The following is a 16,318-nucleotide window of genomic DNA, read 5'->3' as shown; positions in this document are numbered from 1 at the left end:
TATCCTATCTCACACTGAGATCTCATTTACAGAGGTCATGAAACACTCATATACTTAATTTGATCCTTGATCACAGATCATTGTAGTAGACAAACTTGTATTTCTCGTTGGACAGTTAGATTATGTGTTGCTCAAGGTGTAAAGTTTGAGTGACATCGTGTAGAAGGAAACAAAAATATTCCATTTCAACCAAGTTCTAAGCCATTGTGACAATATACCCAAATAAGCTAAAAAGATTTGAGATGGACACATACCATATATGTAACACAAACTCAGGTAATTTCCATATTAGTCAAATAGCAAGAAATTCTTCATTTATCTCATGGCTCTCCCAATGGCTAACAAGGGGTAGAGAAATTATTTCCCTGATCTTGTTCATTCAGTTGCTAAGTTGTGTCCCACTCTTTGTGACCCCATGGACTGTAGCCCAGCAGGCTTCTCTGTCCATGAGATTTTCCAGGCAAGAATACTGGAGTGGGTATGTTAAATAGATGCTTGCTTATTTCTTGTATGGAAAAGTCTAGAATGGGGGGATTATTTTGTGTATGAAAATATGGTATTAAGATTGGGCATGGGATTACTGAACTGTAGAGTTAGAATGGACATTAGATGTCATCTTTGTTAGCCTCTTCATTCAACAAATTTATTCTAACATGTGCTTATTGAGTGCCTGAGGCCCAAAGAGGCCTGAGAAGTGGTTGTCAACATTGTGCTTTGAGTCACCAGGGAATATTTTTTAAAAACATGCATTTCCTGGGCTCCAGCTGAGGAATTCTGATACAATTGCTCTGGCCTGAGGTCTGGATGTTGGTAAATTTAAAAGACTTCTCAGGTGATTTTTCATGCTCATAAAACTACATTCTCCCTCCATTAAAAAATGACATTAAAATTTTTATTCTATATCTTATCCACTTACTTAATTTGCTATCAGATGAAGGGGGAAAAAATGAGAGGAAACTCTCTAGATACTTCCTCATTTCTATTGGCTTTTATGATCTTGTCACTTTTACCTCGAGAGTTATTTTTGCAGCTAGTCCAACCTCTTTGGGGCTTCCCAGGTGGTGCAGTGGTAAAGAATCCACCTGCCAGTGCACGAGATGCAAGAAACACATGTTCGATCCCTGAGTCGGGAAGATCCCCTGGAGTAGGAAATGGCAACCCACTCCAGTACTCTTGCCTGGGAAATCCCATGGACAGAGGAGCCTGGCGGGCTATAATCCATGGGATTACAAAGAGTCAGACATGACTGACTACACACAGTCCAAACTCTTAAAAAAAAAAAAAATGTTGAATGCCTACTGAGAAATTCAGAAATTCTATTCACTTGAAATATGATTTTATTCCCCATCATAGATATTGTGAAAGTATTTTCAATGAAGGATAAACCGTGCCTTGTAGCTGATTGACTTTACCATGTCTACCCAAGGTATCAAGGAACACAAAACCTGAGGCTCAGTGGTGACCTTGAGACTGTACAAACCTCAATTGGACCACTGCTCAGCAATCCGAAGTCCATCAGTTTCCAAGGAAGTATTTGGTGCTATCAGATACTGGAGACAAATTAGAGAAAGAATTGCAGGAACTTTAATGCCTGAGAAAATGGTTTGCATAAAAGTCAACGGTCAGAAATGGGGAAGTATAGAAATTGGAGGTTGTAGGTGTAGAAATGTTGTGTGAGATCAGCCCCTAGCGGGCACCTTAATGATTACAATTGTTCAGCCTTGGAGTTGAGATGATGTGGCTTGATGCTGGAACAGTATTCGTGGCCACGTCAGAGCACAAATATTCTAAACACAGACTGCAGATGGCAGAAATATAACATTCTCTTTTTTATATATAAACATATAATATTAATTTTTCACAGGGTATATGGCAAAGGATCTCCGTGCTTCTCTCTAAAACAGACAGCTCTTGTTTTCCATCACTTGTAGAAGAGAATGCTAGAAACTTTTCAATGCAGAGAACAATGGTCCCATATGATGGTGCTTCTTCCTACCTCTCCATCCTCACCTCCTGATTCTCCAGTGTTCCATTCACATTGTCAGGACGAGAAGGTTTTCAAGCATTCTAGACAGGGATATTCTGCATGCAAAGACCCAAAGGGAGTAAGTGGCATGGCATGTTTAGGAAATTCTAAATGTCTTGGTGTTTCTGAAGTCTATAGTGCAGATGAGGATGGACAGCTGGGCTTTTAAGTCTAGCGTTCACTTCCTTCACTTACCACTTGCAACAGAGACAAGGTTAAAGAAGTACTTCTCTACCCTGAGATAACGTACAAGCGGGATGGTTTTCGCAACTGACAGCTTCCTATCAGAGGCAAGGGTGATGAAGAAAGCCCACGTTCTGTCTCAGCTGGGAAGCCTGTCCTCAGCTTCACTAACTGGTGTGGGAATGGGGGGTCTAATGCTCTGGGATTTAGCACATTTTCGAGAGAATCCCCAATTTTTTTTTAAAATGGGATTTTTACTCTCTAGGCCATATTTATTCATTTATTCAATACTAAGTGCTGTTCTTAGCCTGAGGACACGGCTGAGAACAAAGCACATAGAAGCTCCCACCTCTGGGGTGCTTCAAGTTCTAATTGAGGAGACAATTTTAAAAACATTAAATATATTAAATGATAATAAATGTTATGGAGAAAAATAATGTAAAAGGTGGCTGAGGAGGACTGGAGATTGGTTGCTATCTATTTATTTATTTTGGTTGAGTAACCACTCATAGGGCCTAGGTCTTTTCAGCCTCTGCTTGTTTATTTTTTTAATTTATTTTTGATTGGAAGATAAATTAAATGCTTTACAATGTTGTGTTGGTTTCTGCTGTACAACGTGAACGAGCCGTAAGTATACATAGATCTCCTTCCTCTTGAGTGTCCCTCCCACCTCTATCCCCATCCCTCCTCCCCCAGCTTATCACAGAGCACTGAGCAGAGCTCCCTGTTATACAGCAGCCTCCTACTAGCTGTCTATTTTACACATGATCAGCAATCCTGCTCTCTCAATTTGTCCCACTCTCTCCTTCCCTCATTGTGTCTACAAGTCGGTTCTCTACATCTGCATCTCTATTCCTGCCCCGCAAAAGAGTTCATCAGTAGTGTTACAATCTTAAACAGCGTGGTTGGGGGAAGACTTAACTGAAAAGGTGATAGGGGAGAGCTCAGATGTCACATAACTTATTCACTCATTCAGTGTATTCAGTGACATTTATTGAGTGCTTCCTATGTGTGAAGCATGAATCTACATATTGGGGATAGACTGATGAACAAGACAGACAAGCTTCTTTTTTTCACAGAGATTATATTCCTGCTGGGGAGACAGACACTAAACAAGAAATCACACAAAATAATGTCAAAACAGTGATTCTTTGCATCAAAGAAATAAACCAAGATAATACGTTGGAGAGAGAAGGGGGCAAAGTGGCTAGGTTGGACAGAGAAGTTGGCGGTCACTCTAAGTGACAGTGGGTGGAATGAAGGGAAACTGTGAGAGGTCTGGGGAAAGGCATTCAAGGCCAAGGGAACAGCAAGGGCAAAAGCCGTGGGGCGGGAACAAGCTAGGCCAGGGGTGATGCCTTGGTTCATGGAACAGAACAAAGCACATTCAGGAGGCAAAACCATGGCCAAGGCCAGGCTCAGACAAAACTGTGAAGCAGAAAATGTTCACAGTGACTTCCTCTTTCCTTTCTTTAGCTACTTTGTCCTCCTTTACTGGTGGTTCCCTGGCCTCATTTAATCCTCAGGCTCTTTCTCTTTCAGACTGCCTCTCAGAAAAACATGTGACAGGGACTTCCTTGGTGCAGGGGACGCGGGTTCGATCTCTGGTCAGGGAACAAAGCTCCCACAGGCTGTGGGGCAATTAAGTCCATGTGCCACAACCACTGAGCCTGCACATCACAACTAGAACAAAGCTGACATGTGGCAACAAAGACTTGAAGCTGACAATAAATAAGTAAATAGATAAGTAAATATATATATATTTTTAAAAAGATGTGATAGCTTGTCTGTAATAAAAAATGATAAGGCTGAAGAGGTTTTATTCCCACTAAGAGTATTTATGTGTGCCTGTGTACTCAGTCATGTCTCATTCTTTGCACCCTATGAACTGTAGCCCACCAGGCTCCTTCGTCCATGGGATTCTTCAGACAAGAATACTGGAGGGGATTGCCATTGCCTCCTCCAGGGGCTCTTCCCAACCCAGGGATTGAACTCGCAGTCTCTTGCATCACCTGCATTGGCAGGCAGATTCTTTACCACTGTGCCACCTGGAAAGTTCCAAGGGTATTTATACTTCAACTAAAATGATTTAATTATGAAATTTGATGCATCAGCTATTTGAGTGTTGGAGTACTTGATTGGTGTGGGAGGATATTAATTTCCTATGGATGTGGTAACAAATTATTGCAAATGTAGTAGCATAAAACAACACAAATGCATTATCTTAAGAGTTCTGGAGATTAGAAGTCCAAAATGAGTTGACAGGCCTAGGATCCTTTTGGAAGCTTTGGCAGAGAATCTGGTTTTCTTTTCCAGATCCAAGAAGGCCCTGTGGCCCTGTGTCACTACATTCTCTGCTCCAGTTGTCACATCTTCATCTCTGACTCTGGCTTTCCCACCTCCCTCTCCTAAGGACCCTGGGATTACATTGAGCCTGCTCGGATAATCTGGGATAATCTCCCATCTCAAGATCCTTCACTTAATCACATCAGCAAAGTCCCTTCTGCCTCGTGAGGTTAACATATTCTCAGGTTCCAGGGATTGAGACATGGACATTTTGGGAGTCATTAATCTGTCGGCCACAGGGAGTAACAGTCTGGAGACCATGAAATTAGACCACCAGATAACTCCCTACTTCCAGGTTGTTTCTGCTCCTTATTTTTGTTGAAGTTGTAGGAATGAAACAGTTCTGTAGTCTTTCTGAAGGGCAGCTGCTCAAGACACCTGAGTAATTTTCCTTAGTCCACATTGGTAAAGTCAGAGAAGACTGAATCTCATTGCACTTGTAATTTTAAACATATTTTTTACCCATAAGGTTAATTTGAATGGTAGCTTCTGGGATGGGGCTTCCAACACTCTGCAGTTTCTGACCTCTCTGAAACTTGAATAGCAAAGTCCTACTGTAGCAGAAATGACCGGAGGCCTGGGTCAAGGACCTAAAAAGATGGACATTACTGTTTACCAACGCTCCATGGGGACTTCCTGATGGCCCAGTGGCTGAGTCCAAGTTCCCAATGCAGGGGGCCTGGGTTTGATCTCTCGTTGGGGAACTAGATCCCATATGCCACTGGCAACCAAGAGTCACATGCTGCAACTAAAAAAAGATCCCACGTGCTGCAATTAAGAAGACGCACTGCATGCCTGCATGCTCAATTGCTTCAGTCATGTCCACCTCTTGACTCTTTGTGACCCTATGGACTGCAGCCCGCCCGTCTCTTCTGTCCATAGTATTCTTCAGGCAAGAATACTGGGGTGGGTCGCTACTTCCTGCTCCAGGGGATCTTCCGACTCAAGGCTGGAACCTGTGTCTTCTGCATCTCCCGCACTGGCAGGCTGACTCTTTGCCACTACGCCGCCTGGGAAGCCCATTTGTTTCAACTCATCAGACATAATGAGGTCCCTGCTATGTGTTGGACTGGCCAGCTGCTGAGCTGTGCCCTAGGCATCATAAACCTTTCCAAGTTGTATATCTGGCATGTGTGTAATAGAATATTTTTTAAACTGAAATGTAGTCACAAAAATACTGAACTGGTCTGTGGCTACTTGCCAGTAGCAAAGGCCATGAATTTGCTAAGTCAGTGTAACAAATTCTGGATGAAAGTGTTCGCAAAGATCTTCCCAATAGAACTGAAATTAAGATAGGCTGAATTTTTGCCTTTTAAAAGTGACTCTGGAGACATTTGTAAGGAGCAGAGCAGCTGTATGCAAGAATATTTATCTTGGATTCCCTCCGGGCCTCTCCCACATCAGCACCAGCTGTTTAACATTCAGTTCCCTGAAGTCCTACAATGTAAGAATCTGGACCTTTGTGGGAACTGCTTGGTGGTCCAGTGGTTAGGACTCTGCCATTCACTGTTGAGGACCCAGGTTCAATCCCTGGTTAGGGAACTAAGATCCTGCAAGCTGCAGGGCAGTCCACAAAGCAAAACGAGCATTTGGACCTTTGAAGGAGAGCCCAGTTATTTCTCTTGCACAAGATGCAACAACTACCAGTTGGAGATGAAGGATCACAAGCCTTTTGCTCCACCCCTCCACTGTGGGGACAGCTGACTTACCCATTCCTTCATGAGCTTGGACCCCTTCCCCCTGGCCTCGGTTCAGGGTTGGCTATCGGGGGGGGGGGGGGGGCCCGGGAACCTCACCGCTCTTGCACTTTTTAAAATCGACTATGGCCCCCATCCCAAGTCATTCCTTCTAGGTATCCCACCCGAATGCCTGTAGCCGCCTGCTCCAGGGCCATCCGGGCTCACATTTGGGGGAAGTGGGTCATCCAGCACTGGCACTACAAACCCAATTGATTCATCCAGAGACTAACAGAGGGATACGGGGCGCGCGGACCGGGAGTCACTATCCGGGTACCACCGGCTCCACCTGCCGGGTCCACTCGCGCGCAGGGACCTGAGCAGCAGGCCAGCCCCGGCCCCGCCCCTCGGCCCCGCTCCGGCGAGCGGAAGTGACGCACACCCTAAGCCATTTCCGGCCAGCCCGAAACTAGGAAGAAACTTGGAGCCGCAGAGGTGTCTGGCAGCCCCTCTCCGCTGCTCCCGTGCCCCGTGGCCCGGGCCGCGCCGAGCTGTCGGGAGCCCAGGCCATGGGGCAGCCCGGGCCGTCCGCAGTGTGAGGCGCCGGGCCTCCCGCGGGCTCCCTGGACGGGCCGAGGGCGGGCAGGCGGGAGGCGTCGTTCCAGCGGCGCTCCCGGCCGCTGCCACCCTCCCAGGCTCCCGGCATCATGAACATAGACGTGGAGTTCCACATCCGGCACAACTACCCCTGGAGCAAGCTGCCGGCCAACGTGAGGCAGGTACGGAAGCTGAGGACCTGGTCCCGCCCCGCTGCCACCTGCTCGCGCGCCTCTGGGCTCACTCCCGGCCTTGCCCCCGCTAAGGGTCTGGATTTAACCGATCCCAAACCCGCGGCTGGGGAGGGGGTGGCCCTGGGGCCACACGGGCAGGATGGGGCTGTTGCGAAATGGGATGGAAACCACTGGACTCGCCTGGCGCCTTCGCCCGCGGTCTTCGTTTCACCAGGCACTAGGCTAGACACCTTCGAAATAAATTTGAAACACAGCTCCTGATCTTCAGAACCTGGGGGTAGTGGTAAAGGGACGAGAAACAAATGACTGCGTTACAGGCTGATACCTGCTCACACGAACCAGCATCATAGGGTAGGGGCGCGCACAGAGGAGGGACTCAGAAACTGTCAATGGGGCATCAGGAGAATGTGTAAGAGAGGCATTTAAAATGGGTTTTAAAAGACAAATAAGAGATAGCTAGAAAAGAGGGGGATTAAAGATTTTCCAACGAGAGAGAAAGTCATTTTGAAAAGCTTAGATGAGAGAAAGCGTGCTTTCACGATCTGGAGGTGGGGCTTGGTTAGTGTTTGGGGGTGGGAGCTGTCAGGGCCGGATTTTGAAGAGCTTTCCTACTTTCTTTTGTTGGACATTAGCCTCCCGACGAGGTGGGTTTATTAGAGATGCTGCAACAAGAGAGTGACAAGGAGGTTTGGTCTTTTTTTCCCTCAGAAGTAGTTCTCAAAATGCTTGAGAGTCATTTTTACTCAGTTTTGCGGATATCTGTTGAACACCTGCTGTGTACTATGCCTTGTTTGAGGTGCGGGTAATATGCAGCAGTCAACACAAGGAAAGCCCTGTCTTCATGGAGCTTACATTTTAGAAAAGAAAGACAGTAAACAAATGAGTAAATACATGATATTTCAAGTGGTGGTGAAGCTTATGAAGGGAGTGATGAGTGCTGTATAGAAAGCACTGTTTTTCTCTGGCCAGTGGTTGACCTTCAAATTCCCACCATTTTACTTGGTTGGGAGTGAAATTCTATTTTCCATTGGTTCTGAACACTGGCATATTTGGAGGGTTTGGGATGGTGGTGGTGATGGTATACAGATTGTTACTTTGCCGCAGCTCTCAGCTTGGGGTCTTAGTTCCAGGAAATGAATAATTTTAAGGTTCTGGCAGTGTATCATGTGGCAGAGAAAATGCTTTCACTTCAAGATATCAAAAACACAAGAAAGTGGAAAGATAAATGTAAGGAACTCCGAATTCTTGGGTGGCAGTGGCTGCCCTTGTGACATTAATCTTGAACAGGAAGAAGAAAGCTCTAAAGCTGGAGGAATCAGCTTCTCTTGTTAAGCTTGAATGAGGGCCTTGATGGACACTTTCTGTCTTTAGAGTTTTGTGGCATATGGCAAGACAACTGGAAGAACCAGTAAGCCTTTGTTTCCATGTTTACTCTTCCTTTCACAAAAATAAATGTAGCTTGATAGACAAGAGATGGATGATTCCATTATGCCCAACAAATAATCGATCTTAATTAGTGTTGGCAAAGCCTTTCTAAACCTTAGTCACAACTATTAAAAATAATCTCCAAACAGTGTTATAATCTGGTACAAACGTGACATTAAATTAAAACTTCTTTTGGTAACATCAATTAAAAGAATTGATATTTTCGCTTAGGATAAGCTTCCACTTGTCGAAGGTGTTGCAAAACCCCTCTGTACAAGTTTCTTCATGGACTTAGCCTTGCTCTGTTTCCCTAGGTCAGGCTCTACCTTGGTTTACTACATCAGCTTTGTCTCTGGTCTCTTGCCTTCAGAAAAAGACCCTCCTATCCATTCTTCATACTCTACTGGGATGAGGTTTCTAAAATGCAAACCCAGCCCTTTTACCACTTGTTGCCATAGATTACTTGTTGCTTTTTGAATCTAGATATTAACTCCTCCAGGAAGGTTTCCCCGACCTAAATCTAGAGTAGTTGACCCCCAGCACTGTATTTCTTGTCTGTAGGGCTGTAGTTGTCTTCCAGTAAATATTTTTGGAGTGAAGGAATGATAGCATCAGTTTGAGCTTTTTTTCCTGGAGCTAAAGTCAGTTTAAAAGTGGGGAATAGTCCTTGTGTGAAAAGAATTTGGGTGTTTTTTTTTTTTTTTTTTTTTTGTGGTGTTAACAGATACTAAGTACTTTGATAAGACTTTCCATTAATGTTTTGAGGCATTTAATTTGGAAGTGATTCATTTCTGAAAGCTGGGGGAAGGTGATTCAGATTTTTTTTTTTAATTTTTAAAAATTATTAAATTTAAAAAAATGTAAATAAGATAAAAGGTTTTTTTATTTGTTGTGAGCTATACTTGACTTCCAAGAATATATTAAAAAGTTGTGGATCACACCATTGTTTGAGGATTTGGGGGGGATTTTTGAGGATTTGAGGATTACTGGTAAAACTATAGGTTTACCAGTATTCATTGTTCAAAACAATTCATAGTTGTTTTATTTGAAGGGAGATTTTATGATGTGGTTCTGTGTGATCCAAGGAGGGTCAATTAAAAAAAAATACTGTGTACTTCTTTGAGGGGGTTGCATATTGGGACAGGATTTGTGGAGCAAAAGCTTTAGGAAAAAATGCGTTTACGCTAATCTGATGCACAGTGGATGTTTCGCCGCCAGTTTCGTGGCACTCCATCTGTTACAGTTCCTTTTATATGCAGCCCAGCTTCATTTGTCAGACCTGGTTGGAATTTCTGCAGGGTCAGCACTGTCTCAGAGTGAAATGACCTTTCTTTAGTTGCCTCCTATAGAGGCAACAGTGTTTTAAAATGTGAATGGTGGGAAATTTGGGGTAGGAGTGGAAGAGAAGGCAAAGAATCTTTGTGAACATAGCAGTTAATATTTTATGTACCAGGGTAGTGAAGAATAGAATCAGCTTTTAATGTAGCTTTTAGTTATTTGTGCGAGCACACATGTATTGATTAGAACCAGTCATCACTTAATGACTATGGCAAAGACTTAGATGTTTAATAGCTCTGTTCTCTAATTAGCACAAATAACAGGGCCCTTATATTTTGTGTAAGTGGTTTGATTTACACTTTTTATCCTGGAGTTAACCAGGAACAGAATTTTAAAGGAGGAAAATGGTTGTAAGTTAGGATAAATTAAGGGACTTATTTTAAAACAGAAGAGCAAATCCTCAAATTTGAGAGTTGTTAAGATTTTAGCAGATTGTCTGCTGTGTGAGTGAGTGAGTGTGTGTGTGTGTGTGTGTGTGTGTGTGTTGTATTCCTTGAGAAAGAGACTTTTATTTAGCAGTAGAGCTAGAGGAGATCCTTTAAAAGTTTTACAGAAAGCCTGAATCCCCTAAATATCTTCAGTCCTGAGCTTGGCTTTGGGGCTGCATCAGAGACAGGAGCGCAGTTTCTCTGTGATAAACTTGAACTTCTAACTACCTGTAATGTTAAAGTGGATGAAAATAATGTAAGCACATACATTTCAGCATTTTAGTTTTCTCACATTATGTCCCTTTTTTCTTAAAATGGTACCCACCAATAGTTCCAGTTATGTACCAGTTAGATGTGTTTCATCTGCCTTATGAAGATGGTCTTAAAGTATGTATGTGGACATTTACCTTGGCTCTCAAAAACCTACGAGTAAGAAGTATAGTCACTGAATCCTCTAATCTTTTCTGTCATTAATCTCTTCAGTTCAGTAGCTCAGTCATGTCTGACTCTTGCGACCCCATGGACTGCACCACACCAGGCCTCCCTGTGCATCACCAACTCCCAGAGCTTGCTCAAACTCATGTCCATCAAGTTGGTGATTCCATCCAACCATCTCATCCTCTGTCATCCCCTTCTTCTCCTGCCTTCAATCTTTCCCAGTATCAGGGTCTTTTCCAGTGAGTCTTCTTTGTATCAGGTGACCCAAGTGTTGGAGTTTCAGCTTCAGCATCAGTTCTTCCAATGAATATTCCATTAATCTCTAAGATGTTTTTTATAGTATATTGGAATGATCATGGCTAATAATTAGAAGGGGAATAGCAGTCACATATTAAATGTAGTTTATGGTCTCACATTGAATGTAATGTTAACTCTAATCAGACCAGCTTACACTTTGCTTTCATGAAAAACCAATTTTGAACTTAAACACTAAGTTCACAGCTAGAAAGTATTTTGCTCATTAAAAAATATATCGGAAATTTAGACAACTCTATTTTCTAGAATTGTGTAAATGTTTTCTAATGAGACCATTAGATGACGTTTTTAAGAAATAATCTTATTTAGAGGTACATTTGAAATATATATTCCTCAGAAATCTTAATTTTTAATAATCATAGCCTTCACCTGTAAGTAGTTATCAGACAGGGATCTGTTCTTAGTGGCCGTTCTTAAATTTTAAAAAATGTAGGTGCAAGAAACCATCCATCCCCATTCACACAAATTGGAAACAGGCAAGAAGGAAATTTTTTATTAGTAAAATTTAGTTTTTTGTTAAAACTAAAGCAGTTATGCTTTCTGACTACTCTTTATATATATATATATATATACACACACACACACATACATATATATAAAATACTTTACATAGTGTCAGTAAATCCTTTTAGAAAGGCAAATTGAAGATAAACACGTTTTTTTTTTTTGCTCTAATACCATTGCAGAAAAGTTTGTATGATACAATTTGAGAAAGCCTTTACTCAGTTCTTGAACTTAGAGATTCCAGGATAAAATTAGGGGGCATGGTATTGAAATTTTAAGGACGGAGAGTACTGTTGGTTTAGTTATTTTAAATCTATTTGAATTTTTTTTTTTTTTTAGAGTCTTGGAAATTCACAGAGAGAATATGAGAAGCAGGTTGTCCTGTACAGTATCCGCAATCAGTTACGATATAGAAACAACTTAGGTAAGTAGAGCCATTTTTACATTGAGATAGAATTGACTGTTACTGAGTTATCATTTTCTTTTTTTTTTTTTTATTTAAAATACTGTTTATTTGTGATTTTACATTAATTAGCATTACATCTAAGAGCAATATCAGATAACATTTATACATTTTCCACAGGACACAGAGGTTCATTGGCTCATTCTTTATGCCAAAGCAGGTAAATAGAGGCATTAGCAAAAGGTGCAAATAGTTCACTGTTGCATTTAAAAAATACTTATGCACATTGCATTCATTTAAGATATATATATTTTTAAAAAGTTATGGAAAAGCATAGTTCACAGGTTACTGTTTCTACATACATTGTAATACAACATAAATGATGTAGAACAAAAAAGAATCCTCAAACACAGAATTAAGCAACTGAAGTTTTCCACTAAGATTAAAACACTGATTCCAGTAGTTAGTGAGATCTAGAGTGAACTTTCCAGGCTCCGTTTCAACTTTGCATCATCAAACACTCACAGTCAAACAGAACCAGCCCCGCAACACATTATAATCCATGGAATTTCTTTTTACACACCAACTCACCCTCCAGAAATACTTTGGATTATTTTTACCCATTGACTATTTTGGATCATTGATTTTACATTGATTTGTGACATTACTTGGGTGAAAGGAAAAAGAAAAACTATATTAAGTCTAGGTTTAAATTTGTATTTACATTAGAAAGAAAGTTAACTGAAAAGAAAAATTGGTAAAAATTAAGAAGTGGTAGTTTTCTCATGGTGGGGGGCGGGGATCAGACCCACTGCTTTCTTCTTGTGCCGCCTTCTAAAAATACATAATGTTAAAAGGATTTCACCCTTTTAAAACTTGAATGTCAACTAAAAAATACAATGGTTTTGGCAGAGAAACAGAATTTTAGCAATTGGGGACATACTGTAACTAAATGACACTTCAAATCCTATTGTGGCCGTGCAGCATCAACCTAGAACTCTTCTTCTCATGACACCTCTCCTATTCCCATCACTGCTCACTGGACAACTTGGGATATAGAACAGGCTATGCTTACAGACACCCTGTCATTCAAGAAAAGCCGAGGCACAAGAGTGATGTAGAGATCCCAGCCACTGTGACTGCCTTTTCTTTCGAAGATGATATAGTGCCCCTCTCACCTATCATTTTCATAAACCTATCTTTTCACCATATTTCATAGTACTGAAATCATTTCATGTACAGACTTTGTGGAATTCTATAATGACCCCATTACACGTAACAATAATTTGCATTAGCAAGTAGATTTTTCCTTTTAATTCCAATGAAAATTATTTTTTAGAGTCTTGTTTATAGATTCATTTTACCTACAGAATACTAATTTTGATTCAGATGTCTTTTTTACTTTATGTGAGAAAATATGCCAGAAAGAATTGCATTTCTTATTGATTTTTGACTTTGTTTTTTGTTTTGTTTTATTTCTGTAAATTTTCCAAATAATGTAACTTTAATGAAGCCTCTTTCTATAATAATTGGAACAAATTTTAAACATAATTGGTTCCATTTTTTTAACTTCTCTTTTTTAATGTTTGCCTTTTTTAAAAAAATTTTACTTTATTTTACTTTACAATACTGTATTGATTTTGCCATACATCAACATGAGTCCGCCACATGTGTGCATGTGTTCCCAATCTTGAACCCCCCTCCCACCTCCCTCCCCATAACGTTTGCCTTTTATTTGTCAGATTATTCTGTTGCCCGGCTGATCTTCCCTCTCATTTGTTGCTCTAATTTTAAACATAATATTTCAGAGAGAGGTTTTCTATGTGAAGTGTGTATTCTATGGAACTCAGAGGTCTTTTTACATTTACAGCACAAAGACCAGCAGATAATTTTTTAAAATAAACTTGATTTCATAGAAAGCTGCCATTCAGATTGGCTATTTTGTAAAGTATCATAGTAAGGGATTGGATGGTTTATAGCTTATGTTTTGGGTGGGGGAGACAGTCCATGCTAGCTTTCTTTGCGTTTTGATTTGTTAAGAATTACTTTTGTACTTATCTGTCCCGTTATGCATTTTACTTCTATTCTGTGAAGTCTGTTTCTTGTGCTATAATTGTTTCTTTGTTCCAGCTTAGGTTGTTTTATTTGTTCTCTTTCAGTTTACATATTTTTAATTAATACTAGCTTGTAAAGAATTTAACATTGCATTTACTAGTAAGACGTCAAATAAAACTGGAGAATTTCCCTTTGTCTCCCTCTCAGTTAAGCACGTCAAGAAAGATGAACGCAAGTACTATGAGGAACTGTTGAAGTACAGTCGAGATCATCTCATGCTGTACCCTTACCATTTATCAGACATCATGGTAAAAGGCCTAAGGATAACACCATTCTCATATTATACTGGGATCATGGAGGTGAGTTTGCAGGATATATGAATCTAGGGGAGGGATGAGATTTCATGTCACGGACACTTTGTGGATGATGACCAGCTTTGTGGCACCCAGCCACAGTGGACATTGTTTCTGAACTGATAGTGTAAAAAGGACTGTTGTTTACAAGGTAACTGTTGTGCTACAAGTAGTTGTCCTTAGCAGTGTTTTCACAGTGGGAAAGTATCTGTTCTTATTCTGTGTTCTTGAAGATGTTGTTGACCCCTTGTGCTGTTGTAGGTTAATCATCATTTATGTTAGCACAGTTTGTATAAAATTCATTGCTTTTAATACATGGTTAAGGTTGAAAATGTGGCTGACAGAATTGAACATTAAGCTTTGAAGCTTAATGTATTTAGCTATTTGCTAACTGTAGAAAGAATCATTGATGATATAGACTCAACATTATATAATGCATGTGTCAGAAGACTAGAAATATATTACTGGTCGTGGCTGCTAATCTTTCTGTGATTATTAACTTTTAGACGTTAGCCTTTTTCCAAAGGCAGTGTTTAGGCTTGTGTTGAATAGCCTTAAGTACTAGTTCATATACTGCTTTTAAGGGAGCTTTATGTAAAGATGGACAGTATTTATCTGGTATTCATTGATGATTTAATTCTGTTTAAGTGCTGCTGTTCTGGGCTCACTAGCCCCTTGAAGAGCAGAGGGCACTAGAACTGAAGAAGCTGGGCGCCTGCAGGATAAGGCTGCCTTCACAGGAGCTCCCCCTACTTGTCTTCTTAAGCCCCCTTTTCAAGGCACTGCTACTACCCCGTGTCTCCTGTGTGTCCCTGTTTTGGAGGAAATACAAAGTAAAGGTTGAGGCCTGACAGCTGAGTTTCTGTCAATCCCTTTCCCTGGAACCAGTGTAGCATAAAGAAGGTGGCAGCTGAGCAGTATGTAGAGTAGTTGTTGCTGTCTCTCTGATTATTTTCCTGGTGTTGTCCACAGGTTTAGGGGAGATAACAGAGCAAGATTTTGTCCCAGTTTCCAGCTCTCAGTTGCATCCACATGCTTGCTGTTCTCTGGTTTCCTTTCTTAAACCACTGGGTATAACTCCTGGGTTGAAAACGGGTCTTATCCCCACAGTAAACAGCTGGTTTATTACTGGAGAAACAGATGAGGGTTGGAAGAAGCCAGATACTGACTGTGTCTGAGTTGCTGGTTGTGACTTGGAGGAGCAAAGACTACTTAGTCATTAGGTCTTTGTTGGCAGCGCTGTGACCCACTGTCAGGCCTTCTCCTGGGATTCTCTCTTGCCCTGGGGTAGGAGTCTAGGATCAGGTTTGAAGTGTGGAGAATCGCAATCCTGAGCTCGAAGGGAGGTATTCCTTGCACAGCCTCTGCAGGGCAGAGTTTGCAGGGCAACTGTCTGGGCTTCATAGCGCTGTGAGGAACCCAGACCTGAAAGCCTGACCTTCAGTTGTTAGACAAGAGACCACGTGGTATGTGCCACTGTGTGACCTGTGTGCACTGGGTTGCCAGACTCTGATCTCAGTGTTTTGTGTAAGGAAATTTGCATTTATCATTTACGTTTTTTCTTTTTAAAAGGACATTATGAACAGTGAGAAAAGTTATGATTCATTGCCCAATTTCACTGCTGCTGACTGTAAGTATTACTCTGAGCCAGGTAATGGTTAGTGTCTTTGCGCATGTGTGCTCTTGTCTGTGTTGTAAGGTGTGCATTTTAACATGAAGGATGAGAACATAGGCAAGATTCTTGATAATTTTATCAGGTGGTTTAAGTCAGGTATGAGATTTAGTTCTAAATGTCTAAGAGAGGGATATTTTGGAGTGGAAGAATCAGACAAATGGGACTAGTCTTTTTCTAGAGAGTGAAATTCCTTTTCATACTTGGGCTGTGGTGTATACTAAATGAGGAAGAAAATTCACTCACAGTATTTTTGCAGCACAGTACATGATTTTTACTAACAAAATTCGCTGCTTTTTAAAATTATACTTATTTTAATGAAGTGTGTCTGTTTGAAATGTGACAGTTCTGTTGTGTTAAGAAGA

General features: G+C 41.2%; 1 protein-coding gene across 7 annotated transcripts in view; it reads left to right on the top strand.

Moving 5' to 3' along the window:
• The first annotated feature begins 6,676 nt into the window (after positions 1 to 6,676).
• The window catches only part of FAM91A1 (family with sequence similarity 91 member A1), a 45,740-nt gene continuing 36,098 nt past the window's right edge, over positions 6,677 to 16,318 (top strand). For all 7 annotated transcript variants that reach the window (XM_040261859.1, XM_040261858.1, XM_040261857.1 and 4 more), the window contains exons 1-4: positions 6,677 to 7,010; positions 11,810 to 11,894; positions 14,136 to 14,287; positions 15,854 to 15,911. In XM_040261859.1, coding sequence (XP_040117793.1) covers positions 6,939 to 7,010; positions 11,810 to 11,894; positions 14,136 to 14,287; positions 15,854 to 15,911 — 367 coding nt within the window. In that variant the 5' untranslated portion in view covers positions 6,677 to 6,938. The remainder of the gene's footprint in view (positions 7,011 to 11,809; positions 11,895 to 14,135; positions 14,288 to 15,853; positions 15,912 to 16,318) is intronic.

Source organism: Oryx dammah, unplaced genomic scaffold, assembly GCF_014754425.2.
Source record: "Oryx dammah isolate SB20612 unplaced genomic scaffold, SCBI_Odam_1.1 HiC_scaffold_19, whole genome shotgun sequence".
Classification (NCBI taxonomy): domain Eukaryota; kingdom Metazoa; phylum Chordata; class Mammalia; order Artiodactyla; family Bovidae; genus Oryx; species Oryx dammah.
This window is presented reverse-complemented; position numbering and strand designations above follow the sequence as displayed.